The following is a 27,469-nucleotide window of genomic DNA, read 5'->3' as shown; positions in this document are numbered from 1 at the left end:
ATAATAAATGGTAGATGAATAAATAAATACACAAATGAGCAAACAAGCACACTGGTAACAAATCAATAGTCACGTAAAGGCAGCCAAGTAAGGGCACATTCACACCAGGATAGTCCGAGGGACTCGATTCGATTGAGCAGGGAATGCCGAAAAATTTCACACCTTCATTTGCAAGTGAATCGAGACCCCCAGTTTAAAAGCGGACCAGGGATCACTCGTTTGGTCCACACCAGAGTTGGAATCCAAACGAAGCAAACTAACTGTGGAAGCAGACCAGGGTTTGTTTAAAGCAGACCAAATAGCGCCAGTGTGAATGCATCCTAAGATAAATTAACTCTTTGCTGTTCTTCTTAGTGTTTAAATATTTTTCAAATGTGGATTTATCTTCCAATATTGTTTAACACTACCAAAGCAACCTAATATATAATATAATACTAGTCACCTTGATCTCCCCTCAAACATAAATACACACACAGATTCTCTAATAAGTCCAAACTTTTGTGATTTTAAAATTCAGTCTTGACTTTAAGGTCCATTCAAGCTTATGGCAGTTAATCAAGTCACACAATATCATTTGTAATTATCAGTGTGTATCGGGTGACTTATTGTCTTCTTCCCATACAAATACTCGAAAGCCTAAACTGATGAACAAAAGTCTTCCAAACTGACTTTCAGTCACAAGATTTTTCCGACATCTAGCACATCTTATTTATTTCCTTTCTTATTCAAAACCAGCGGACCAAGGAGAGAGAGACGATGATACCCTCAAACACAGCCAGACGAATGGAAACATTTACTAGCACAAAGCAGCAGAGCGGTTCAGCACAACTCCGCCACGATCATGTGACAGCTGAACAGACTCTAAAGGAGAAATTCCATCACCACATAAGCTTAACACATATTCACATGAGTTGTTACTGAATGTCATGTTAAGCCCTTTTGCACTTTAACTCAAAGCATACTCAGCTTCTACTGTTATAAAATCATGGCTGCCCAAACAAACTTGTCACACTGTCTGTCTTGGGATGATGATTCAGTTAAAGGGATGGAGATCACATGTGAACCATTTACACAAAGTCAGTAATTAACCAACAGACAATCGACATTTCACCTTAAGTGCTATATAGATGAAGCTCAATCTCAATATGCTTTCCAACCTCTAGAATCAGTGGGCTGAAGCTTAATAATAAGCAACAATGGAAACAAAAGTATAAGCAAGGAGGGTTTAGATAATTAGATAACATGACATATACACAGGAAATGCTGATTTCATTGCTGACTGACTTTAACTCTGAGCACTTGTTGAATTATGTTCAATAAAACAAGAACTATGCAAAAGTACATGCTGTAAATCTGACAATGAATGCATTATCACCTCATAAAAAAGACCACCTTCTTATTATGCTTTGTTTTACACCATTCACACAGTATGGCACCAGCATACACTGATACAGTTGAAGTACAGATGACTGCAGCTGTCTTAAAAGCAGCTCTTCAAACCCTCAGAGCGTTTACAGTCAATCTTTGATAATCAATAACCGAAAGCATCCTCATAACCTATATTACACTGTGCTAAAACCATTACAACATGTTCCATTGCCAAATATTGATTGAAATGGTCATAAATCCATAAATGTTTAATTTCAGGTGTAGAGGTAAGGGACTGCTAAACATGCTATGGGCCAGGTGCTTTAGGTTAGTCATGGCTGTAACACTGTGCTAAATCACACACTAAAAATGATTACATAGAGGAACTGTGCATGGCATGACAATGTTTTGCAACCCCAAAAATCTCTAATGCTTGTAGCAGTCATGAAAAGGCCACCACAATAAATCACATTATGTAGCAGTTCTCTCATGTTTCCTCTGCAGCGAAACTTAAAATGGGACCTGACTTTAGACCCAAATGATGCATATGGAATTATCTCTGCAGCTGTAGTACTAAATTTAAAGCAAAGTATTACTGTGCTCACTGAAATCTATGGACAGAACAATAATTATTCTTCATCTTATACATCCTACAGTTGTGCTTGCTGCGATCAAAATTTCCATTACTGCTTATATCAACAATATTTGTGTGCACAACTTGTAGCGGAGACTGATGGCGAGCCTGAAATTGTTATCTGGTAGATGTAAGGGGTGAGGATAAAATAAATAAATAAATAAATAAATAAATTGATACAGCATTGTTTCACGATAATTTTTTGTGGCAACACTGTATTGATGCAAGGACGCCAAGAAGGGTGTGGTATCGTGTGAATTTGACACTATGGACACTTTATGGACACCACAGCTGTCTGCTGTTTTGCATATACAATCACTTGCACTAGATGTGCTCCCTTTATCCACTGGTCATTTTCATTCACTGCTGCTAATTATTATCCACTTCCTATTATTTTTATTATTATTATTATTATTATTGTTATTTATCGCCGTCTCTTGTATTTTTGTACTTATTTGCATGCCTAGTTATTTAAGTTTTTAAGTTTAAATTTTAAATCTTTAATCTGACTCTTTCTCCTTGACTGCTGTAACACTGGAATTTCTCAATTATGGGATCAATAGAGGTGTATCTTATCTTATTTACAATTCTGCTTATCAATTCCAGGTCTGATCGATTCTGAGTTTTAATTCCAATATGGTTAAAAAAAAAAAAAAAAAGGTCAAATGTAGGGATGGATATCAATAAGTCTTTACTGATATCAATGTCATTCTCGAGTCTGCTGATCAGTCCAAATCTTTATTGATTCCCTTACTGATTCTGCCCAGATTTGTATAAACAGAGTAGAAAAAAAAGATATGAACCATTTCTTCCTCTCCACTATGACTCCTTCTTGTTGCAAGTTTCAGCAGCGAAGATATTTAAGGTTACTGTTTTGCAATGGGAAATTTTCAGAAAGACAGGAACTGATAAGCTTGGAGACATTCAATTCTGCCTCTATTTTGCTGTCGACTGCTTCTCGACGCCTATCCCTAACGCCAAGTATCAGTTTTTAATAAGAATATAAATTATTAATATTACAGATACAAATTAAACTTTTGGTAGCCTGCAAGAATAACAAAATAAATTGCTTTTTCAGTCCAATAGATACAGTTGTTGCAATAAAAATGGCTAAATGTGATCATTAGATAAAACATGTTGACAGAGCTTTCCTTAGGGGACATAATTGGCAGTTGAAATAAGGTTATAGTGCAATATATCATGATATATGTTACCACAATGCCATTTAAAATCACAATAATATTGTATCATGACTTCAATATCGTGATATTATCGTATGTGTGCCCTCTGGTAGATGTAAACAAATTAAACCCCTGCATGATTGTATTCTATTCACTTAAACCTGCAGCTTGGATTTCCTGCAGGACCACAGGATGGTCCCCGAACCAGAGGGAGAAACCTCCAGCTGGATCATGCTCCTGTATTATGGTCCAACCTCCGAGTGTGCAGGCCACATTGTAATGGACTGATATAATTCATATGATCCACATTACAGATTGACAGGCCAGGCTAACAGAGGCTAGTGCCGACCTTTAGATCAATATAGTCAGATTAGCTCAAGCTAAAAGCTAACCAGCTAAGTTGCAGAGGTAAAGAGATAACAACGTTAGCTTGGGTATGTTAGGATGCAGAATGACATAGCTCCTGTTCAGCATTGTGAAGCTTTAGTGACCTCCCGCAAATTAGTTCAAGTGGATCCTAAATGCACCAAGTGCGTAGTGTTAAATGTTCAATATGAGCCAGTGACAGCCAGTGACACGTCGCCCTGATGATGCTAACTAGCTAATGTTGTCAAGGATGCAGAGGGCCGCTGGCTTCGCTGCTCCCAGCCCTCAACACTCTCCCCACGAAACCCCACAAACACGAGAGATTTACCGTCATGTTGGGACGACAGAGGGGGTCCCGAGGCCTGCTCGGCCATGGTTTCCTGAGGGGGCTTGAGGCAATTACCGGGGCAGTGGGATAAGCGCTAGGAGTGTCCAAGAAAACAGGCTAACATCACAACTAGGGTTAAGCTAGCGGGGGGAGATGAGAGCCGTTTCTGGTTAAACTTTCAAAATAAAATTCTTACCTTCACATCTTGACGACGCCTGCTTTAGTTGTAACGTGAGCGAAAATAAAATCGAACAGCATAACAAATAATTAAACCGTAATAACAATTTGGAATCAATATAAACGTTATACAGCAGCGTCCTAATATTTATTTGGCAATTTAAAAAATTTGCGCTAGTATTTTGATGGCACTCTGTCCATTTCCTGTTTTCTCATGCTAGCTTGCTTTAATCATTCCGGTTTCATCTTTCAAAATAAAAGTAATTTACATTGATTTTTTTTCTTCTTCTTCTGAGTAATAGAAACTACCAAGTTCCACATTCACATTTAACCCGTTCAAAGCCCAGTTATGTCCCAACAAAAAATATTATGATCGATCTCTACTCTTAATGTACTCATAAATCATTAGTAAAAAGAATCTGATTGGGATACTGTATTGTGTGTTTTTATTTATTGTACATTCCAATAGACAAAGAATTTTAACACAGACACCACCTAAAAGTAAAAATGACAATAAGATGTCTTAACAGAACTTTTTTGTTAACAAAAAAAACCACATGAGTTTATTCATTTTTCATGAATAGTTAACTCTTATCAGTGAATAAAGTGATGCCTCAAAACACATTGCATATATAATTTGCACTGTATTCGTCACCATGACTCAAACTATCCTCAGTTTCTGAAGTATCTCCAGAAACAGTCTGCTGAAAACCTCCTGAGATTAATATTCCGTGAACATAATCAATAGCATGCATTATGAGCTGCCTGTAAAAATAGTGGGTTTTCTCCAGGGGCTCCAGCTTCCTCCCACAGTCCAAAGACATGCAGTGAATTAATTTGTGACTCTAAATTGTCCGTAGGTGTGAATGTGAGTGTGAATGGTTGTCTGTCTCTACGTGTCAGCCCTGTGATAGTCTGGTGACCTGTCCAGGGTGTACATCGTCACTCGCACAGTGTCACTTGGGATAGGCCCCAGCCCCCCGAGACCCCCAGCAGGATAAGCGGTTACGGAAAATGAATGAATGCATAATTAGAATATCATATTAGAACAGTATTTCCTCTTTTCACTTTCCAGTGACACTCAGTTTTGCCATCCATTACAATGGACAGATATTTAAAAAAAAATCCTGAGTAAAAGCTATAAATCTTTCATATGATTTTTTTAAAACATGTTTAAGTAATATAATATCTCATGTTTACTTTAAAAACTGTTTGAACACAAAATATGTACATAAACAATATGATTAACAGACTTAAACATGCTTTTGCCCCATTGGCGGCCATGCCTGTTTTAAAAAAGGGGGTGTGGCTCTACTGCAGTCTACTTTAGATGATGTGGAACACTGTGATTGGCTTATAGACACACTGCAAAGGCTTAGGACTGCTGTGAAACTAGCTGTGTCTCAATTCAGGGGCTGCAGCCTTTGACGGACGCAGCCTTCACAGTCAACATTGGCCACATCCTTTGAAAACCACATCAGTCAATCTGAACGCTCTCCAACATGGGTTGGAGAGCGGTCTGCGGAGGATTTCCTGGGTGCATCACCAGTTGTTCTTGGCCCAATCCATTGGCGTTACTGTTACCTAGCAACCAGCTGCGCTTGACTTAAAAAGGAGTAAGCTAGTAAGCTAGTTAACCCTAAATCATGGACAACAGTTAACCGGTAGCTAGTTAACAACTGTTAGTTAGCTTAACTTAACATATAACCGTCATCTGTGCACAAAGCACATTGGGATAGGCTGGTCGCGCCAATGTGACGCAATCAGTCTTCAAATGCAGCCCTTGAAGGCTGCAGCCCCTGAAATGAGACACAGCCACTGGGTCCGCTTAGGGCGACAAAAAGTTTATCTTGGGTGCATCGGTACAATCGACAACCAAGACAGGACGGCAGAGGAGATACGCGCACACCAACGCAACTGGGCTGGACCGCCACAAAACAAAAAATGTTTTTCTGGATTGGTCTCAGCCTGTGAATCATTTTTGTGGTGGTCCAGCCCAGTTGCATTGGTGTGCGGGTATCTCCTCTGCTGTCCTTTCTTGGCCAATAGACATCCAATCAATTAAGTTTATTTATTTGGGTAGGCTAGTGTCAGATGATAGTAATGAAAAGTTACGTCTATCAGAGTGGACAGGGGATCTGAATGGGTTAAGTTGTCTCTTTTTGACATGGAAAGGGTTAATAAAACTAATTTTAAAAGGCAGCTGCACAAGACTTTTCAGATGATCTATGAAGGTGATAAAACCAATGTAACATGATGGTGATTTAAGAGGAAGTGAAAACATAACCAGACTAGGAAATGGATGTAATACTCTGTTTTTGAAATAAACTGTTACAAGACACTGACATCACCAGGGGTTCTTAACTGATACATAAAATATTGGTTTTGACATTGTGACATTGGCATCGAGGGACTGAGTGAGGAGTATCATCTCCCACAAAAACATTAAACGTCATGTCTTCACACATGACATATTTAGCATGCTTGTTTGAGTCTCACACACACTCTCAGGCTGCAGTCACTGGAGCGTGGCAGGAAGCAGGGGAGTGTACTGTAGCCTCAGCCTACAAGTTTCTTTGGTTAACTAAGAAAATTAGAAACTGTCATGCAAATACAACATATGATGACTGCTGCTGTATCTCTTCATCCACTTTCATCGACCGTTTGCTGAGACTTTCAACAGACTTTCACCCAGCCCTGAAGACATCAGCTCTTCTCTGAAAAGGTAAGACACACTCTGAGTACTTGGGAAGACATTAATGTGAAACATCTTGGACTTAAATTAACCCTTAAGATCATCAAACTATCAAATTATTCATAATAAGCATCACTGTATTGTATAAAATAAGTAAATTAAAGAGAAATGAGTATAAAAATACTTTTATGTGCATCCATGTGTGAAAAAATATCCTAATATCCAGCATGACATGTCTTTTTGTTGGAAGTTGACAGGAAGCTGTTGGAAAGAGAGGATATGGGGCGTTCAGATAAACCAAAGAAAAGAACATTTACATCATTCTGCTCAAAGAGATAAGGGGAACATAAATACATTTTTCGAGCTGACATGAGCAATTAATGTGAAAACCGCCTTCCTCTTTCAAGTTAATATCAAACACAAACTCAGATATCTCAGCTGAACAAAAGCTTTCACATTCTTGCTCAATGTCTTCACATGAAAAAGTGGCCAAGCTTCTCAAGTGGCCCATTTAATTCTCAGAAGGCTAATGCAAACACCAAAATAATCGTAAGACTTAGTCAATGCACAAAAAGGGGAAGTGGTGAATGGTCTTCTTTCCGATCCACAGTTCTGTATACTGAAAAGCAGCGACTCACATGTCTTCCTGTAGTTTCTGACAGCATCAGTGTGATTATTTTTAATCTTCTTTTGTCGTGTCGAACACAGTGCCCATGGATCTCCTGCACACCTACAAGTGGCTATGGGTGATAATAGCGATTATTTTTGCAAGTGGGGTGATCAGCCTCATCTTCATCTTCATCAACAAGTGCATCTCCAGACAAGGTAGGTCCAATCTTTGCTCACACACATCTGTCAGAGAGTTACAGGACGTGGAATCATTTGCATGCCAAAACAAAAATGTTTACTTCTTTTTCCTGTTCTGACACGCACACTTTTTATTTGCCTCTTGAGCAGCCTGTGATTATCACTTCAGCAGGGTCAGTATTAACAGAATGACAGGCAGTGTGGATATTTATTTGAAACAACATTTATGTAATCATACAGGGGAATAAGATGCACAGGAAAATGTCAAATATAATGTGAAAGAATCTGTTAGGTGAGAGGGTTTTTTGGGGGAAATTTGGAATCATGACCTCTATGTAAATATGAACATGTGAATACATATGAATCAGGAAAATTTGTGCACCAGCACTTAATTTCTTGCATTTGGGTGACTTTTTAATGCACCGATTCTTGCCTTTTCTGCACCAATTTATGGTGGAAATGTTTTCAGTTTCATCAAAATGTAAAATGTAAAATGGGGGGAGACAAATATACATGTTCTAAATATAGAGGGGAATGTGTTTCCTGCATCGCCCCCTGAAATATATGTCTATAGATGCACACCACAGGATGTACAAAACGTGCAGTGTAAGACAAAAAAACTAATATAAAGTTAAAATCTATCTGTCTATCTATCTATCTATCTATCTATCTATCTATCTAAATCAATTTAATGGTCAGACTTTATTGAATCATAAACATTTTTATCAGTCCAGAGAGTCAACAGACATGATAGAATAAAATAGAAAAAAATATTCAATAAAAACATGAGAAAATATAAGAAATGTGTTCCAGTCAGGGGCGTAAATATAGGCAGTGCAGGCAGTGTGATTGCACTGGGGTCCCTGGGGTGGAGGGGCCCATAGAGAGAGCCGGCCCTTGCAAGTGATTCAGATTGCCACCTTGGAAATATATAAAGAAAAATGATTTTTAAAAAAAAGAAAAAGAAAGAATATTATTAATTTAAAAAATGGTGCCATTTGCTATATATGTCCTCAAAAAGGCAAACCCTGATTTTCTGTTTTATTTTTATTTTTTTGAATAGTCAGTAGCTATCTAAAACAAAATTATACAGTTTTTTATATCACAATAATAATAATAAACTTTCTTTATATAGCACCTTTCAAAACACAGTTACCAGCTGTTGTACAATAAAACTTCACACACTTAAAACACAAGGAGAATAAAATTACATCAAAATAAGGAGGGCAAAAGCTAAAATCAAGATAAGAAATGGGAAATAACATCAATAAGATAGCAATTAACTATACAATCTATAAATATACTGTAAAACATTATTATATACCATAAAAACTATTCAATTAAATGATTCATTTATGACTTTCTTTGATATTTTTGTCAGATATGCAATGGTGATTGCAGAGTTATAGGTTGATGTTGCTCGATGTCACATTTCTGATTGTGTCAAGATTATACATGCACGAGAGCGTGCACTATGGCCTGTCATAGAATTGTGCACTGGGACCTGTTGTACGCCACTGGTTACAATTTGTTACAAGTGGAAGGCTGCACAGTTTCTGCAGGGATATGCAAAATGACTGAACAAGGGATGTGCAAAAAATCACAAATTTATAATAAAAGCAATGCTTATTATGCTAATAGCTTTAGTAGCTATGGTTAGCTCCGCTGGCTAAGCTACCACTGTTCCTCACATCAGTTATAGCTGCAAAAAATATTCAGATCCTTCACTTAAATAAAAGTCGCAACACTGTAATATAAAAATAAATAAAAACTACTGTGTTATAAGTCAAGGTCCTGCACTGAACTTTCAACTGAAAATATGCAAATATTATCAGCAAAATCAAAAGTAAAAGTACCAGTGATGTCGCAAAGTGTTCCACATGAGTCATTTACTATAAAACAGACTGTCCAGTGCTGGAATGTAACTAAGGACATTTACTCAGCTACAGTACTTACGTTTTTAGGGTACTTGTACTGTACTTCACAGTGTTTCCATTTCATGCTGCCTCCTTCTTCTGCTCCACAACATTTTAGAGGCAAATATTATACAATTTACTCCCCTACATTTATCTAATAACTCCTGATACTTTGCAAATTCAAATCATCAAAATAGAATATAAATCAAATGACAAAATATGATGCAGTATTATAGGTTAAGATACACAGCATAAAGTAATTACAATCAGCTCACCTGCAACATCAAAAGTCCAGTGCGTAGGATTTAGGGGGATATACTGGCAGGAAAGGAATATGATACGAGTACGATATGAATATGTTTTCTTTTATGTATAACCACCTGAGAATAAGTATTGCGTTCTCCTCACCTCAGAATGTGCCACTTATATTAATAGAAGGAGCAGGTCATTGTCTACGGAGATCGCCATGTTCACTGTCCCGTTTCTACAGTAGCCCAGAACAGCCAAACCAAACACTGGCTCTAGATAGGGCCATTCACATTTTTGCATTTTGGCTTTGGCCATCGTAGTTAGAAGCCTCTCTGTGATGAGAGAGGAAAAGACTGCTACGGATAATATGGCTCCATTAAAAACTTCCTTGGGGATTAATAAAGTATATAAAATTAAATTAAATTAAAAATTAAACACTAAGCAGGAGGAGTTTTAGCTGGTTGCAATCTGCAATCCTTACTGCTGGAGATTCCATTAAATTCCCATAAATCTTACACACTGCTCCTTTAAAGGCATGAACATATTAATGAATCAATTACAATATGATATAAGATCATATAATATAATACGATACAATACGATACGATTAGATATGAATAATATAATATACATTATTTTGAAATGAGCCAGTCTGTATAATGACTACTTTTTGGTAGGCTACTTTAACTATATTTTGATGCTAATATTTTTGTACTTCTGTGACATTTTGAACACAGGACTTTTACTTGTAACAGCTTATTTCTACACTGACTTACCACTACTTAAAATATGTGAATACTTCTACCACAACTTTATATATATTATATTATATGATCACCATTACTGATCAATTTAACTTTGTAGGGTTTTGTCTTTTTGTTTTATTTTATATTTTTATTTTTTTGCACAATTTGAAATATATAAAATGAAAAAAAGGCAAAAATATAAAAAAACAGAAATAAAAAAATGAGTTATGAAGAACACAAAAATTAATTTAACATAATATGATAATATGATTACATACAGTAAAAGTGATAACAAACTACTACTAAATATATATAACAACAACAACAACAACAATAATTATTAAAAGACAGAAAAGCAGAAAAATGTGATGTGTATGAAAGTGTGTGAAGGTTTTTTGTTGGTTAAGTGGAGATTATTTTAACTATTTTTGGATAGTTTGATCTATAATAGTGCATTGTATTTTTTAAGCTGTTATCACTGAAGTTCTCAGATAAATGCAGGAAGTGAAGTATAACATTTTCCTTTAATTTGTGGTGCAGTATGAGTGTAAAATTGCATTTGACTAAATGTATTTGTAATAACGGCAGCACCGTTACACACCATCAACCACTTTCCTCGTGTTCTCATCAGGAATTTCATGTGAAGGTTTAATTTAATGTAAAAAGAAGTGAGCAGTTTCATTTTCAGTATTGCTAACTACCTGTTTTTTGTGTTTAGTTCTTTAGCTAACTGAAAACCAATATACTGTATTACCACGAATCAAAATCCAGAACAGGGAAGAGAAACCAAACACACAAAAACAGCCCATCATTGTAGCTGTGAAAGTATTACTCCGAGGGGTTCGTTGCAAACCATAAGAAAAACTATTATAATTGTATGAATTGCTATTATTAGTGGTGCCCTCTGGATTTGATTAGCTTAGATGAAACTTTAATGATCCCTGTGGGGAAAGTGGGCTGCAGCTGCAGAGAGACGGGCTCGTTGATGGTTTATTATGGAGAGAGCAAATAAAGGGAGCAAAATATAACACAATCACAAGTAACAGTACACGTGGAGATAAAAGAAGATCATATCAAAACATGAATACATGAACATAAATTTAGACAGAAACACAGATCTAATGTGTAAGTGTTTATCACTGGGGGTTTCTTATGATCATGTCCTACTTAAAACTGAAAGTAAATAAAGCACCTCATTATTTGGTCTTAAAAAATGTTTATTTGTGTCCTCATTTGTATCGACACAATCCTGCTCACGCACCAAAATAATAAGCCTCATAGTGTTTCAAGATCTGATACCAAGTTTCTGACATCTTAATATGGAGTAACATTACAGTCTTGATTTTTAAGTTCACCTCATTTTATCCATCCTGTTTGTTTTTAATTCTATTTATTTACTTTCTTTTTATTCTATGGGATTTAAATCATCTTTTTTGTTAGTTTGTTCTGTTTTATTTGGTTTGCTTTTTTAATATTTTATTGTCTTATTGCTGTAATTTTCTACTCTTGCAAACCTTTATATATAGTTGTTCATATTATCCTTTAATTTGCACCTGTCATTCCAATTTTGCCATGTGGAGCTTTAAGCTGCACATTTGTATGAAAGGTGCTATATAAGTTAAGCTGAGTTGAGTTTCTTGTAGCTTAAATCTAACTGCATGTTCTTTTGTTATTATCACAGGAAAACACAGGATCACACAGCTTCACAGAAGATCTTCCAACCTCACTGTCAAGTAATATGAATATACACTTTGCTGCATATTTCTCACATTTAAAATTGAATTGTTGAATATTTGATCTCAGTATTAAACAGAAAAGTTCCTCATTTGTGCTGCATTCACATGGAATTCGGCAGACGACAAATTGCCATGTTAGTAGCATATTTGGGGCCCTAGGCGAGCCTCCCCCTAGCGTGATGTGATTGCTGCAGTTCAACAGTCAAAGTATACATATATACATACATATATATATATTATACTTATGTATATTTTATAATAATTGAGCCCAGTCTCACCCTCAAGTCCTTGGAATCCGGCGCTTGGGCAGTGCCTTGCAGCATCAGAAACCAACGAAAAAAGCCGTCCTTTAACATCAGCATGATACATGGCTGGTTGCCATTATAGTTTAAAGGCGCCTGGCAGCATCAGGGGGAAATGCGGCAGGACAAGGACTAAAGGTGGCAAAAGTCCGATTGGGGCAGGCAGGAGGGGTGTCTCCTAAAAGCCAATTTGCAGTGTTGTACCAACGTAGTGCATTTATTGTGAAAGAGACTGTATGTAAACGTTAAATTTCCTGTGAAAACAGAAGTGTATTTTGAAAGACGACAATACATGTAACAGGCAGAACTTGATATGGCGTCCCAGAACGTCAACAACCAACACACCCAGGGTACCTTGCACGTCATATGTGTGTGTGGAAAGTCCATGACCAAACATCAATTTGTGACGAGGTCGAAGTGAGAATGTGTTGCAATATACAGTACAGGCCAAAAGTTTGGACACACCTTCTCATTCAATGCGTTTTCTTTATTTTCATGACTATTTACATTGTAGATTCTCACTGAAGGCATCAAAACTATGAATGAACACATGTGGAGTTATGTACTTAACAAAGAAAGGTGAAATAACTGAAAACATGTTTTATATTCTAGTTTCTTCAAAATAGCCACCCTTTGCTCTGATTACTGCTTTGCACACTCTTGGCATTCTCTCCATGAGCTTCAAGAGGTAGTCACCTGAAATGGTTTCCACTTCACAGGTGTGCCTTATCAGGGTTAATTAGTGGAATTTCTTGCTTTATCAATGGAGTTGGGACCATCAGTTGTGTTATGCAGAAGTCAGGTTAATACACAGCCGACAGCCCTATTGGACAACTGTTAAAATTCATATTATGGCAAGAACCAATCAGCTAACTAAAGAAAAACCAGTGGCCATCATTACTTTAAGAAATGAAGGTCAGTCAGTCGGGAAAATTGCAAAAACTTTAAATGTGTCCCCAAGTGGAGTCGCAAAAACCATCAAGCGCTACAACGAAACTGGCACACATGAGGACCGACCCAGGAAAGGAAGACCAAGAGTCACCTCTGCTTCTGAGGATAAGTTCATCCGAGTCACCAGCCTCAGAAATCGCAAGTTAACAGCAGCTCAGATCAGAGACCAGATGAATGCCACACAGAGTTCTAGCAGCAGACCCATCTCTAGAACAACTGTTAAGAGGAGACTGCGCCAATCAGGCCTTCATGGTCAAATAGCTGCTAGGAAACCACTGCTAAGGAGAGGCAACAAGCAGAAGAGATTTGTTTGGGCCAAGAAACACAAGGAATGGACATTAGACCAGTGGAAATCTGTGCTTTGGTCTGATGAGTCCAAATTTGACATCTTTGGTTCCAACCGCTGTGTCTTTGTGAGACGCAGAAAAGGTGAACGGATGGATTCCACATGCCTGGTTCCCACTGTGAAGCATGGAGGAGCAGGTGTGATGGTGTGGGGGTGTTTTGCTGGTGACACTGTTGGGGATTTATTCAAAATTGAAGGCACACTGAACCAGCATGGTTACCACAGCATCCTACAGCAACATGCCATCCCGTCCGGTTTGCATTTAGTTGGACGATCATTTATTTTTCAACAGGACAATGACCCCAAACACACCTCCAGGCTGTGTAAGGGCTATTTGACCAAGAAGGAGAGTGATGGAGTGCTGCGGCAGATGACCTGGCCTCCACAGTCACCGGACCTGAACCCAATCGAGATGGTTTGGGGTGAGCTGGACCGCAGAGTGAAGGCAAAGGGGCCAACAAGTGCTAAACACCTCTGGGAACTCCTTCAAGACTGTTGGAAAACCATTTCAGGTGACTACCTCTTGAAGCTCATGGAGAGAATGCCAAGAGTGTGCAAAGCAGTAATCAGAGCAAAGGGTGGCTATTTTGAAGAAACTAGAATATAAAACATGTTTTCAGTTATTTCACCTTTTTTTGTTAAGTACATAACTCCACGTGTTCATTCATAGTTTTGATGCCTTCAGTGAGAATCTACAATGTAAATAGTCATGAAAATAAAGAAAACGCATTGAATGAGAAGGTGTGTCCAAACTTTTGGCCTGTACTGTATATTAAGGTCAATGGCCGCCATGTCCCCTCAGTCTTTCGCCATCCAAGTGACTCAATGATTTAACACAGTGGCAGACAGATGACAGTCTGATGCTGCTATCCTGCATAACTGTAACACCGCTGCAGAAGCCTTTGACTCAAGCTAACATTAGCTATCTGTCAGTAGTAACTGTCACCATCATTATTCAGCAGTTTACCACACTGACAGTGGACGTTCATGCATCTAAAGTGCCTCAGACCTTAGTGTGAAAGCTTTGGTTAACCTGCTATATAACAGCTTTTAGTATTTTCCTGTTTCTCTCTTTGTGTAACTGTGTAATAGCACCTTTGTTTACCCGGAAAGGGGATGCGACCTCAGCGATAACTCGATGCAGGTCTGGTCTGTGTGTCTCGTGTGATACTTGTGGTGTTTTAACAGCAATGCAGCGCAGCACTAGAGTTTAAATCAGTAATACAAGGAATGTATTTGATGTAATGTTAGACATGTTTGAGAATTTATGGTAAAAAAAAAAAAAACAACAGCCAAATCAACAGGTGGCACAGAGAAAGTGCCATTCATTTAGATTTGTTCAAAGATGAATGAAAAAAAGGGAATGTAAGTTAATTAAAAACTGTGCCATTTACAATATATGTCCTCAAAATGGCAAACCATACCCTTTGTTTTCTTTTTCTTTTCTTTTTTTTTGTAAAATAGTCAGTCGCACTTATGATATTTTTGTTGCCGCAAGTCTCTTGAAGCCATACCCAAAATGCAACAGAAAGTCCACCATTTTAATTTAACTGTGCAATTTTTGTGCATTTTTTGCCATTCACTTCCTATTTATGCATGTTTTGTTTTACCGTCCCGCCATTCCACCAGGCTGTTTGTGTTTTACGTGCTGTCCAGAAGGTGTTGTCCATCTACCGTCTGCATGATTCCATGTGAACGCAGCATTAAAGGTCCAGTGTTCAGGATTTAGGGACATCTAGTAGCAGAAAAACAATATATTATTCATAACTGTGTTTTTTTTTATGAATCACCTGAAAAAAAGAATCATTGTATTTTCGTTACCTTAGGATGAGACGTTTCTGTCTACACACAGAGCGGGTCCTCTTCCACAGAGTGTACCATGTTGTTTTACAGTAGCCTGGAATGGACAAACTGAACACTGGCTCTAGACATCACATTTTCACATTTTTGTCTTGGCCACCATATTTCTCCTACACGCATTCCACAACCTCAACACTAGATGCCACTAAATCCTACACACTGGACCTTAAAGGGGACTTTTTCACTCTCTTAATGAGAGATGGGAAGATTGATACCAAACTCATATATTTTTGTTATATATGAAGCATTAGCTTAGCTTAGCATAAAGACTAGAAACTAGGGGAAACAACTAGCCTGGTTCTTTCCAAAGTTAATAAATGAAGTCCTACAGGCACCTCTAAAGCAAATTAAAATGTTTAATCTTTCTGTCTGAAGTGTGGTCCCCCCATAAATTTGCAAATTGTCATATTTTTACTGCAGCTTTTGTACAAATTATAAAGGTATAATGAAAAGACCCAGGCCAGGTTTCCCTCTGTTTTCAGTCCTTAAGCTAAGCTAACCAGCTGCCAGCTATAGCTTCATATTTAAGGGATGTTTCGTTACCTAGAAGAGGGGAGGACATGGTGCAAAATGGGGGAGGCGCATCAAATAATTTTTTAAGCACAGGGAGTGATTTTTTTTAAATTTTGTCTTAGGGGAGGGACATAAAAAGCACCAAAATTACACCATTTATCATAACCAGACACTGGAAAAAAGAGCAATTATCAGCAGATTTTTAGATTTCCATTGGTCAACTTTTTCTACATGTCTAATTAAAAAACACCATTTGAAGTGCCCTAACCACATCCTATAAAAACATTTAAAGCCTATTTTTTCATGGTTTTGTTATACACTTGGAGATTTTTTTAACCATTCAAAATCACTGGCCACTTTATTTTTGCTTTACCCGGATGTAAATTTCCTTGCTACTATGTGCATGACAATAGTCAAAAACCAAGGCTTTTCTTCAACTCCAGGATTTCATTCTTTAATTTCTATTTGTAGCTTTTTACTTTCAATCACCAAAGGGTACGTTTTTAAAATCTAATAATGCCTGCCATGCCAAGTTACTGATATTATTATAGCCACTGCTGCCACTGTTCAGTATGTTGTGGTTTATTTGGGAAAGAGGTCATTATGTCCATGTGTTGCTACAATGCTGGCTGTGTGCGTGCTTATTTATGGTGGCGGGAGGGTCATGCATTTTCCCCCAGTGACTCAGGGAGGCTAAGGAAAAATATTTGCAGCTCTGGGGAGGGTCAATCTAAAAATAATAAATAAATAAAAAAACAAAGTGACACCTCAGCCACCCCCCTCCCTCCTCTGGTAAGTAGAGAACAGCCCCTATTGGACAAACATGAGAGTGGTATCAGTCTTCTTGTTTAACTCAGTGCCATAAAGCAAAAAAAGTATATTTCCCAAAATGTGGAACTGTTCCTCTGGGTGATATTTTCCACATAACAACAATAAAACATACAGCTCAACATTTTTTCTTCTCGACTTTTCAGGAGCAACAACTACCAGGAGAGAACCCCCAAAGACTTCACCCCAGCTTTACCTCCTCGGACACAGTTTCTCACAGAAGGCAAGACACCACACTTCCCCTCAGAATCCCCCGTCCTCTTTTAAACCACATGACCTCCACTAACTTTCACCACATACTCACAAGAGCTGAATACAAAACCTCAGTCCATCTGCCATTTGACAATAAACCCAAGTCTAAAGGACATACAAAAAAGAAACTGTATTTCTGGTTTCACATGAGTTTGTCTTGACAAACCAAACAAACATCATGTGACCACTGATGACAGTAAAATTAGGCAACATGAAGGACAGTGAAAACCCCAGAAACTTTTCTCGAAGCCAAGAGAGAACCACATATTTTAATCCAAGCTGCAGTTTCTGAACCAAAGTTCATCTGTGCATCATTAAATCAGACCAAGTGAGAAGTGTAGATGATGTTTGCAGTTCAACTCAGATCCATGGAAATGAAGCAATTGTAAAATGTACCACAAACTGTGGAGGGATGCGCAGCAGCTTTTATAGGAGGAGTAGCCTGTTTTTAATGCAGTTTTATAAACTTAAACTACCTGCTGTCTGTAAAAATACATTAGTATTTTTGTACAGTAAAAGCCTGCTGGCTGTAGATGCATTGATAACAGCTTTTTGGGATTTTTACTGGCTTACATTATAAGACCAATACCAAATACAGGTCTCCATTTCCTCCTAATCCTCCTGATTTTGGCGCCACCATCTTGCACTCTTAGAGCCAATGTCTTCACAGTAATGATAGTGGAGCTGTGTTATCAAATTCCCACCAATTCACAGGTCTGACCACATCAACAGCAGCAACACTGATCCTGAGCATGCCAACTGACACACACAGCGTTCAGTCATGATGTCAAACCCCTTTTGATATCATCAAATAACTACTTATAATCAAACTTATCAGAAAAAAAACATTTGAACACACATCAGCGTGATAAAAACTACATAAAATGACAGAAACAATCTATGTTTGACGTGTACTTTGAGTTTTTAGTTTGGCCTGTGTCCCATCTGCTAACACAGAGGTGGCAGGGTTTATGACCTGTACTGCAGCCAGCCACCAGGGGGCGATTGAATCTGTTGTGAATCACAGAAGGTTGTGGGGAAATACTCCTGGTGAAAAACGACAGAGAGAAAAGCTTCTTACAAACTCAGCGTCCAGCTTTTAATGCAGAGGCAGGTAGAACACGCCTGAGCATGATCAGCTCCATTATAACACTGGCTCTTGCAAAGAGCCTTCTCGCCACCTAGAGGCCAATACCAGATACAACATGTGTCCCAAAACAGCATATACGCATAACAGTATTTTCTTCTTATGTTAAGCCTTACTAGCTCACTTTTTCTTTTAAACACCACAGAAATGTTTTGGCTTCACTTTTGGGAAGCTGTCTTGCCGGCCATCTTTATATACAGTCATTGGTCTTTCATAACTAATCTAAAACTAACATCAACATTTTACCATTGATATTCCATTGTCAGTGAGGTGTGAAAAACATATAGAATGGCAAAACCTAACTCTAAACTTATCATTGCTAACATCCCAGATAGCATTCTTTGGTTTAAAAAACGTGTAATAGCTGTCTACATGAAGACCTGACGTCTAGGCTAAATCACTGAATTTGGGCTGTCAGTGAAAATTTGGTAGACGTCTAACCATAGCCAAAGTGTAGACATCATCAATTATAGGCTATGTAGAGACCATGTCCAAAAAATGGAGATAAACATATTTTAATTACTGTTGACTCTCCATACGTGATTGAATATCATACCGCACACCATCTGCAATGGCGAAAATTACATTTAATCAATTTCAAAATTAAATCGGTTAGATTTGGGTTACATGTAGCTAGACTAAATCGGAGCTAAATATGGCCAATATGTTTAAATCACGACTATTGCTTGCTGGGATTAGTCAGGTAACATTAGTCAGTGAGACGGCTCCTGCTACACTGATGAGTATGTTCAAAATACCGTTATAACCTTAATAAATGGCCTTGGCAAAAATGTACATTTCTTTATGTTTTAACAACACTGTGGTGAACGTGAATGAAACCTTAAGTTCAACTTGTAGAGGGTGTGCCACATGTTAAAAGGCTCTGTAAAAAAGAAATCAACAACTACTATTTAAAATAATAATAATGATAAAAATAATAGTAATAATAATACATCACACATATATAGCACTTTTTGGAATCCTCAAAGGTGCTTACTACTACACTTATTAGCGCGAAAGCAGCTGGAAATGCAGCAATGGTTAGCAAGGACAGAGCCACGTTTAGGGGCAAAAATACAGCCTGAAAATGCCTCAAACAACCAGATAATGGCATTCTGAACATAGTAGTCAGTGTAGCAGGAGCTTTCAAACCTATACCTATAATGCTGATAACCACTACTGACTCCTAATAGAGTTACAACGTTCATACTGGTTGTCTAAGAAGTTACTGTTCCTGGCCAAGAAAACGTCTGGCACATGACATAACCCACTGCAAAGCAGCAAATTCTTGCTTTTACACTTGTGTTTTATACAGTTTATAAAATACACATGGTGTTAATTAGTACGCTTTAGAGGTGCTTTTGTTGGCTTTGTGCTGAGCCAGGCAGGCTGTTTCCCTCTGTTTTGAAGCTTTGTGCTAAGCTAAGCTAAGCTAAGCTAAGCTAAGCTAAGCTAAGCTAACTGGCTGCTGTAATTTCATATTCAACTTATATGAGATTGGTATCAAACATCTAGTCAACTCTCCACCAACAAATAAAGTGTATTTCCCAAAATGTTAAGCTCACACATATCCAAAATTAGTTTAGTTAATTAGTTACACTGACTGCCAAGATGACAATTACTATATAGCACTTACTAATGGCAGGTAGACTGGAATTAAATCTAATTCTGGCTCAAGAGGGGTTTATTTATACTGTAGGACCCCAAAGTAATATAAAAGACTGTCGTCTTGTCCAGGGGAAGTGGCTAACATGTCTTTCTTAAGAATATTAGAAATAGCCCTGTATAAAATATTTATCCTCACAGAATAAAATATATCTAAAGTGAATGTTCATTGTCAATTCACATGACAGACATATAATTACTCATTAATATAAGTCATATAATAATGTAATCAAACTGCCATCTCACTGTCTATTATGGCTGCAATCTACCACCAAACCACTACATTGGTATGTTGTAACTCTAAAATGTATGTTTCAGCAGCCCAAAGCTACGAGAACCTGGCTGAGGACTACGAGGAGTGCACACCAGAATACGAGCAGGACAAGGGCGACTATGAGCAGAGCACGCCTGACTACGAGCAGGACAAGGGCGACTACGTGCAGAGCATCCCTGACTATGAGCAGGACAAGGGCGACTACGAGCAGAGTATGCCCGACTACGAGCAGGACAAGGGCGACTACGTGCAGAGCATCCCTGACTACGAGCAGGACAAGGGCGACTGCGAGCAGAGTATGCCCGACTATGAGCAGGACAAGGGCGACTATGTGCAGGACATCCCCGACTACGAGCAGGACAAGGGTGACTATGAGCAGAGCTTCCCTGACTACGAGCAGGACAAGGGTGACTACAAGCAAAGTATGCCCGACTACGTGCAGGACATGGACGAGCAGTCTGACTATGTGGAGCCGGAGGATGGGGAAGTACTTCTACCTCCTCCTCCTCCATCGTTCGAGGATCCAGATCCAGCGGCAGGTTACTCCTCGGAGGACTATGATGACATTGGAGGCGAGGATGAAAACCAGGGAGAGGAGGACTACGACGATGTGGGTTAAGACGAGGAGAAAACAGGAGAGATATTATTCTGAAGTAAAAGACACTGTTGACTTTTCTTATCTGAATCTTGCTGAGCAGACAGATCAGAAATGAACCTTACCACATATTTCTTTTTGACTGTGTTTTTTGATATTATTCATAAAAAAGTAAAGAACAAATGACGTATCTGTATTATATGTACATATTAAAGCACAAACGACAGGACTGAAGAGACCAAAATCTGAAGAAAATATAGGTGGTATTCAGACAACAGGGGCAAAAGGTTTTGACTCTAGTCATGGAACCTTCAGCTAATTTATTTTCCCTTTAACCAACATTGTTTACAGGCTACAAGTCGTTGTGCTGAACAACCAGATAGCGGTTATGTGACACATGTTGCATAGTTTCAGTATTTTTAAATTGTAAACAATGTCTGTGACTAACTGATCTAACAACAGTGGTCTTTTTATATTTCTGATTTAAAAGCTAATATTGTAATCTACATATTTTTTAAAAACTATTTTGATTTTTTTGTCAAATACAATTTAAAGGAATTAGTTATATGTTTTGCTTTCATGGTGAGAGTTCCATCAGAAGATTGATATGACTCTCTGAAGTTGACTCTCTCTGAAAACAGGGGGAAACAGCAAGCCTGGCTTTGTCCAGCATGTTATGTCTCAGGCTGTTCTCATGCACTGTTCGTACATGTACATATGAAAAGTAATGCACCAGAAGTCGCATATATCCCATGTAATTGTGAAGGCTGTGATTACATGTCCAATGCACTGATGGGAATAAAAAAGGAAGTAGTTTAAAGGCCAAAACTCCACATAAGAAGGCAGGTTGGGGTGGTGGATAAGTCAAACAAACAAAGGACTTTTCCCCAGGAGACTGGTGTTTGTGTTTCATATGAAACCAAATTACTAAGTTATTTTAAAGTACGTCATTTCCATATTTCTTTTCCTTAACCAAACTTATGTAACTTTATGTTAAGGATGTAATGTGATGAATCCCGTCCATGTTGCTGTTCCTAAGCCTAACTTATGTAACTTTACTTTCCTAAACCTAAATTAGGTACACGGTTGCACTGCTGCCTATGGGACGAGGGGGCCCAAAAAGAAAGTGGGCCCTCCAACTATATGTTCGGCAGAAAACAGGCCCTTGCAGTAGTTTAAACTGCCACCTAAGAAATATGGCTGTGTTAAAAAAAACAACTCACATTTAATTAAAAATGGTGTCATGTGGTTTATATGCCTATATGACTATGCCTTTATATGACTATAAATAAGTTATAAAAACTGTTCAGTTAAATGACTAATTCCTTATTTTCTTTGGTATTTTTGTCCTATAGATATATGTAATGATGATTTCCAGGTGATATGTATGTTGGTGTTGTCGGGTCTCTATTTGATCGTGTGATGATAAGATTACACTGTAGCTGGTTTAGGCGCATAACAAGTAACTGCCTTCAATCAAAATGTTTCCTGTGAAGAGGGTCTGTGGCTTTCTTTACAAACACAATTTAAAACATGTGAGTGCTTAAAAACATCTTCAATATCCTTTAAGTTTCAATGAATAATATATGCACTCCTCTTGGGTATACTTTCACCCATGTGATTGTCTTTCTGGCTTATTGTTTCAGCCTCTTGGTCCCTTTAGTTGGTAAAATTTCCCAGAGGACTATTCTCATTTTCTTAGCTGTTCTCAAGTTCATTTATGCATTAGAATGGTTTGTGCATTAAAGACATTAAAGCTATTAAATTATGCAAAAGGGGCACTGTAATCTTAGGTTGTCATTAGGGAAAAAACTGCCCCATCTGACTTGGGCCTGCTGTGTTACAGTAGTTATGAAAAGTCTCAGGGTATGAAATTGGTCATAGGGACACAAAAATGACTCATGAGCTGAGGTGGAAGTGGAATTCAGATCCTTTACTTAAATAAAAGTACTAATACTACACTGTGAAAATACTCCACTACAAGCAGAAGTCCTGCAGCTCCCAGACTTAAAAAGAGTTCAAGAGTCTCGTTAAATGATGATTCACACATTCAGAAACAGGAAGGGTGTGTTTCTAACTAAAACTTTCTTGGAACATATTAATTGGTTAGAGAGTTAATACCTTCTGTTTGAGTCTGGCCGAACCACGACACATTTTCTCAGTCCACAAAAAACAGAACAAGCGCCTTGTCCAATGAAACCACAGTTTACACATCTCACTGCTGTAACAACTGCAGCAACAGTCAGCAGAATCGGTGATGTTGGGCTCTTGCTGCAAACCATACAGTAACCAAACCAAACATGAGTTAATTTCCTGACTGCTCAGAAGCCCAAAGTGCTGTCAAAGGCACTAACAGTCAAAGTGTGGGGACGTCTAATAACATCAGATCAGTGGTGAAAGAAGCATTCAGCTCCTACTTAGTTAAAAGTACCAATATGACAATGTAAGCACGTTCCAGTCTCCGTTCTGCAGAAAAATATGACCAAGACTGATTTATTATTGTTTGTACTGATGCTTCTCTGTGTAAGTCGTATTTTACTGCCGTAGCTTGTTGAGATAGGGTTAGTTTCTTCTTTATATGCATTCATAGTTCAGTGGTTACCAGCCTAGAGGTCGGGCTCCAACTAAAAGGCTACAGGATAAATCTAAGGCGTTTTGAGGTGATTAATGTGTTAAAGCTGATTGGCGCAGCACAGGCAGGGAGGAGCCATACGCAATACAGCAGGCAAGTGGATTTAAAAAAAACATACTTCCACTGACGAAAACAGACTTCCAGGCAAATGAGATGAACATCGGCGAGCAGGCAAGCAAGCAAGCAAACAATCAGCAGCAAAAACCAACAGTTGGTGCTTCTCAAAGTCAAGAGAGGATCCTGAAATGGCTGAATTTCACAAAGACTATGTCATTGAATACCGCCAAAGGACTCTTCCAGTGTCACGTATCTTCTGAATTCTACCGAGGACCAAGTTTTTCCTTCAGAGAATTTTAAAGGATGCATGTGTATATTCTCAGTGGGCATGAAGTAGCCTACCAACAATTCTTTACACAGGATTTACCAGAATTGAAGGCGGGGCTACCCTGTTCCAGTGGGAGTTCACCAAATGCTAGGAAGGAGTCTTGCCTAGCCTCTGAAGGACCTAACTTGGAAGGACCTGTACTACCAGGTCAGCATCCTTGACTTTGAGAAACACCACAAGAACGCAGGGAAACCACAAGTGAACACAAGCAGATGATCCAACCCATGACTCCAAAGTTGTTGAAATTTGGCATTTGGCCAGTGACTTCTGGTGTCATACGCTGACAGAAAAAGCTGTCCTTTCACGTCGGCATGATACGCAGCTGGTCGCTGTTACTGTTTAACAGCGCCTGGCGGCATAAGGGGGAAATGGGGCAGGACAGCAGCGAAAATTAAGGAGGTGGAAGTCTGAGTAGGGTCAGCAGGAGGGGTGGTCCAACAACCACCAACTTTCACCTGGGAGGCCAGTGTTTGCTTCTCTTAAAATTGTAAAGCCAAACCCTGTTCTTTTTTCTTAAACCCAACCCCATGTTTTTGATGTCAATTTGTGGTGTTGTTGTACCAATGCAGTGCATTTATTTTGACAGAGACTGTATGCAAATGGCAATGTATTTTGAAAACAGACGATGCATGTAACAGGCAGAAGTTGACATGGCATTCCAGGACGTGGACAACCAACACACCCAGGGAACCGTGCATGTCATATGTTGACATGAAAAGTCCATGACCAAACGACGATATGTGACGAGGTTGGAGTGAGAATGTGTTAGATGATCTGACAAAGGACAAAGGAACTGGGCGGGTATAAGTAGAAAGACACTACTAGGGGAAGTGAGAACAGGTGGGTTGACTGCAGGACCAGTGAGGGACAGATGAAACTAATCAGGGCGAGGCAGACAATCAGAACTGGTAGGAAAACACAAGGGCTAGAAGTGAAGTGATCTGAAGCCAGAGGAGATTCACCAAAAAAAAAAAAAACAGGAAACACTAAGTTTGAATGAAGAACTAAACAAAGGAAAAACATGACCTGAAGAAGAGATCAGGGCAGATCATGACACAATGAGGTCGGAGAGATGAAGAGTAAGTCATTAACAAAAGGTTTCTGTGTCTAACCAGCAAACTGCACTCCATAGAGTACAGATGTCCACCATGTAAGTTAAGGCCGGTTAAGAGGAGTGAAGATTCAGAGAAGTCAGAGAGAGAGTAACATGGAAAGAAGAAATAAATTAAAATTGTCCTTGAGTACAGTTCTTAAGTAAATCTAAATGACTGTTGCTTAAAGTTTTTGAGCAAAAAAAAATGGTTGGATTGACTTCAACCTCCATCATCTGTCATTTTCCTTTTTGTACTGGTTGTATTGGGGGCCCCCTGGTGGCAGCAGGGCCCGTAGCAGCTTCCCAGTCAGTTTATACTCAGTGCTTAAATGTCTCAGGTCGGCCATGCTGGGTCCAAATGTTGGACTGAAAATGCAGCAAATATCTAAAAATCTAAAAATCATTTGGACTCTGTTTATGAAAACCAGTGGTAGCCAATAGTTTGGTGACCTACATACATTTATTAATCCCTCACACACTGACCACATAATAATATCCTGTCAGTCATCAGTCATTGCATCACTTGGCCCTGAGAAATTTAATGGATATCAGTGGGTTTGGATGCCTCAGTTTAGGGTTTAAAGAGCTGATCACATAAAGCGACAATGCAGGACAAGGATTTTTAAGAAGTCTGGGCACAAAACTGCTCAAACAAGTTCACTGAAGCAAAATGGTGATAAACTGTAACCACAATTACAGATTATATCTGCACTCATGGCTTCCTACTTTCACCTCTCAGCCTGTGTTACTAAGCTGCCATTATCCACTGTTCAACTGCTTGGTGGAAGAAAATACTAATAATATGATAATTATTATTTCATACCATTTATAAGCAACTTATTAAACTTTAATTAATGTTTACAACACACTATAATGTGGTTGTAGGGAGATATAAGGACAGCGTAAGTGTTTTTTAAATACAGCTTTTGCGAACTACTCCTAGGAAGACATTAAAACTGTGTTCTGTTATATTGCCATTTATTTTCTGTTTAAATAATACAGGAGGAGTTATAGCTGTCAACAAATATACTATTAAACACGTATGAATTATTAAAATCTTGTAAAGAGTATCGTGAACAAAATCTGTAATTTGTCATGGGGACTTTTATTTTGAACAATCTAAAACGGAAGTTAAACTAGGACTATAAGTGCTAACTTGAAACAGGAGAAACGCGACAGTTTTGTCACTTCTTGGTTAAAGAAAGTCACATTAACGTGGCTATTGGCAGTATATATAAATGTTAAAAGAGAAAATAGAAACTACGGAGTGATACTGGTGCATAAAACATTTTATTTTATGACAGGAAATGATCGCTTTTAGGTTAAAATGGAGTAATGAGCAACTTTGTGTCACATTAAATAATGCAGACCTAATGCCTCACAGAACTTAAATTAACACTAAAGGAGCAAGTAGATCTTCAATTCAATACAGTGCCAGAAATAATTCATCATTTTATATAGCCTGGCTGTTATTCTAGTGCACACTGTTATAGTAGATATTATTTTAAGGCAGAATTGCATTATTGTTTAAGTACAGCACTGTTTGTACTGTATGTGCAGTATACATAATTTTATTTTTACTTTATATACTTATATACTTCTTCTTGTTCTTCTTCCTCTTCTTTTCATCATCATTATTATTATCATTATTATTATTATTTTACTTTTCTGTATTTATCCGTATGTATTTCTGTGCGTGTGCTGCTGCAACACATTCATTTCTCCTCTGGGGATCAAACAAACAAATAAACAAACAAAACAGGAATTATCAAATAAAATATACTAAATATATATATAATATAAATATATTACTAGATAGATTACTAGATAGATAGTAATAGATTTGCAGCACATTAGAGCAGTGGTTAGCAGTGTTGCCTCACAGCAAGAGGGTTCCTGGTTCAAACCCTTCGAGCCCTTCTGTGCAGAGTTTGCATGTTCTCCCCGTGTCAGCGTAGGTTTCCTCCAGGTACTCCAGCTTCCTCCCACAGTCCAAAGACATGCAGGTTAATTGGTGACTCTAAATTGTCCGTACTGTGTGAATGTGAGTGTGAATGGTTGTCTGTCTCTATGTGTCAGTCCTGTGATAGTCTGGTGACCTGTCCAGGGTGTACCCTGCCTCTTGCCCAATGTCAGCTGGGATAGGCTCCAGCACCCCGTGACCCCCAACAGGATAAAGCTTACAGAAAATGAATGAATAATTAGTAATAGATAGGACTAAGGTTCCTAGAATCCTGAACTAAAATGTTTTAAGAACCAGATCTAATTTGGTGGAAAAGGGGCTCCTCTGGCCTTCAACTGCAAAGAGTCAGTCAAGTTAAAACATATGGACCAAAAAGAGACACAAAACAACCAGAAAGACACACAATAACTACAAAAAGAGTCAAAAAAAGACCACAAAGAGATGCAAAGGATGTACAAAG

General features: G+C 38.3%; 2 protein-coding genes across 4 annotated transcripts in view; one reads left to right on the top strand and one right to left on the bottom strand.

Moving 5' to 3' along the window:
• rabep1 (rabaptin, RAB GTPase binding effector protein 1) overlaps positions 1–4,029 on the bottom strand; it is a 47,689-nt gene extending 43,660 nt beyond the window's left edge. For both annotated transcript variants that reach the window (XM_033640931.2, XM_078172309.1), the window contains exon 1: positions 3,878–4,029. In XM_033640931.2, coding sequence (XP_033496822.1) covers positions 3,878–3,923 — 46 coding nt within the window. In that variant the 5' untranslated portion in view covers positions 3,924–4,029. The remainder of the gene's footprint in view (positions 1–3,877) is intronic.
• Positions 4,030–6,398: 2,369 nt separating this feature from the next.
• scimp (SLP adaptor and CSK interacting membrane protein) lies at positions 6,399–22,241 on the top strand. Of its 2 annotated transcripts, none has more exons than XM_033639009.2 (5): positions 6,399–6,779; positions 7,458–7,574; positions 12,149–12,200; positions 17,150–17,226; positions 20,386–22,241. In XM_033639009.2, exons 2-5 carry the CDS (start codon positions 7,463–7,465, stop codon positions 20,958–20,960), a joined length of 816 nt encoding a protein of 271 aa, XP_033494900.1. In that variant the 5' UTR covers positions 6,399–6,779; positions 7,458–7,462; the 3' UTR covers positions 20,961–22,241. The 2 variants fall into 2 exon arrangements, with proteins under 2 accessions (XP_033494900.1, XP_033494911.1); XM_033639020.2 differs by having other exon boundaries at positions 6,401–6,779; positions 20,389–22,241.
• The last annotated feature ends 5,228 nt before the right edge of the window (positions 22,242–27,469 follow it).

This window comes from Epinephelus lanceolatus, chromosome 11 (assembly GCF_041903045.1).
Source record: "Epinephelus lanceolatus isolate andai-2023 chromosome 11, ASM4190304v1, whole genome shotgun sequence".
NCBI classification, from domain to species: Eukaryota; Metazoa; Chordata; class Actinopteri; order Perciformes; family Serranidae; genus Epinephelus; species Epinephelus lanceolatus.
The sequence above is the reverse complement of the archived record's forward strand: the minus strand, read 5'-3'. Positions and strand labels throughout refer to the sequence as shown.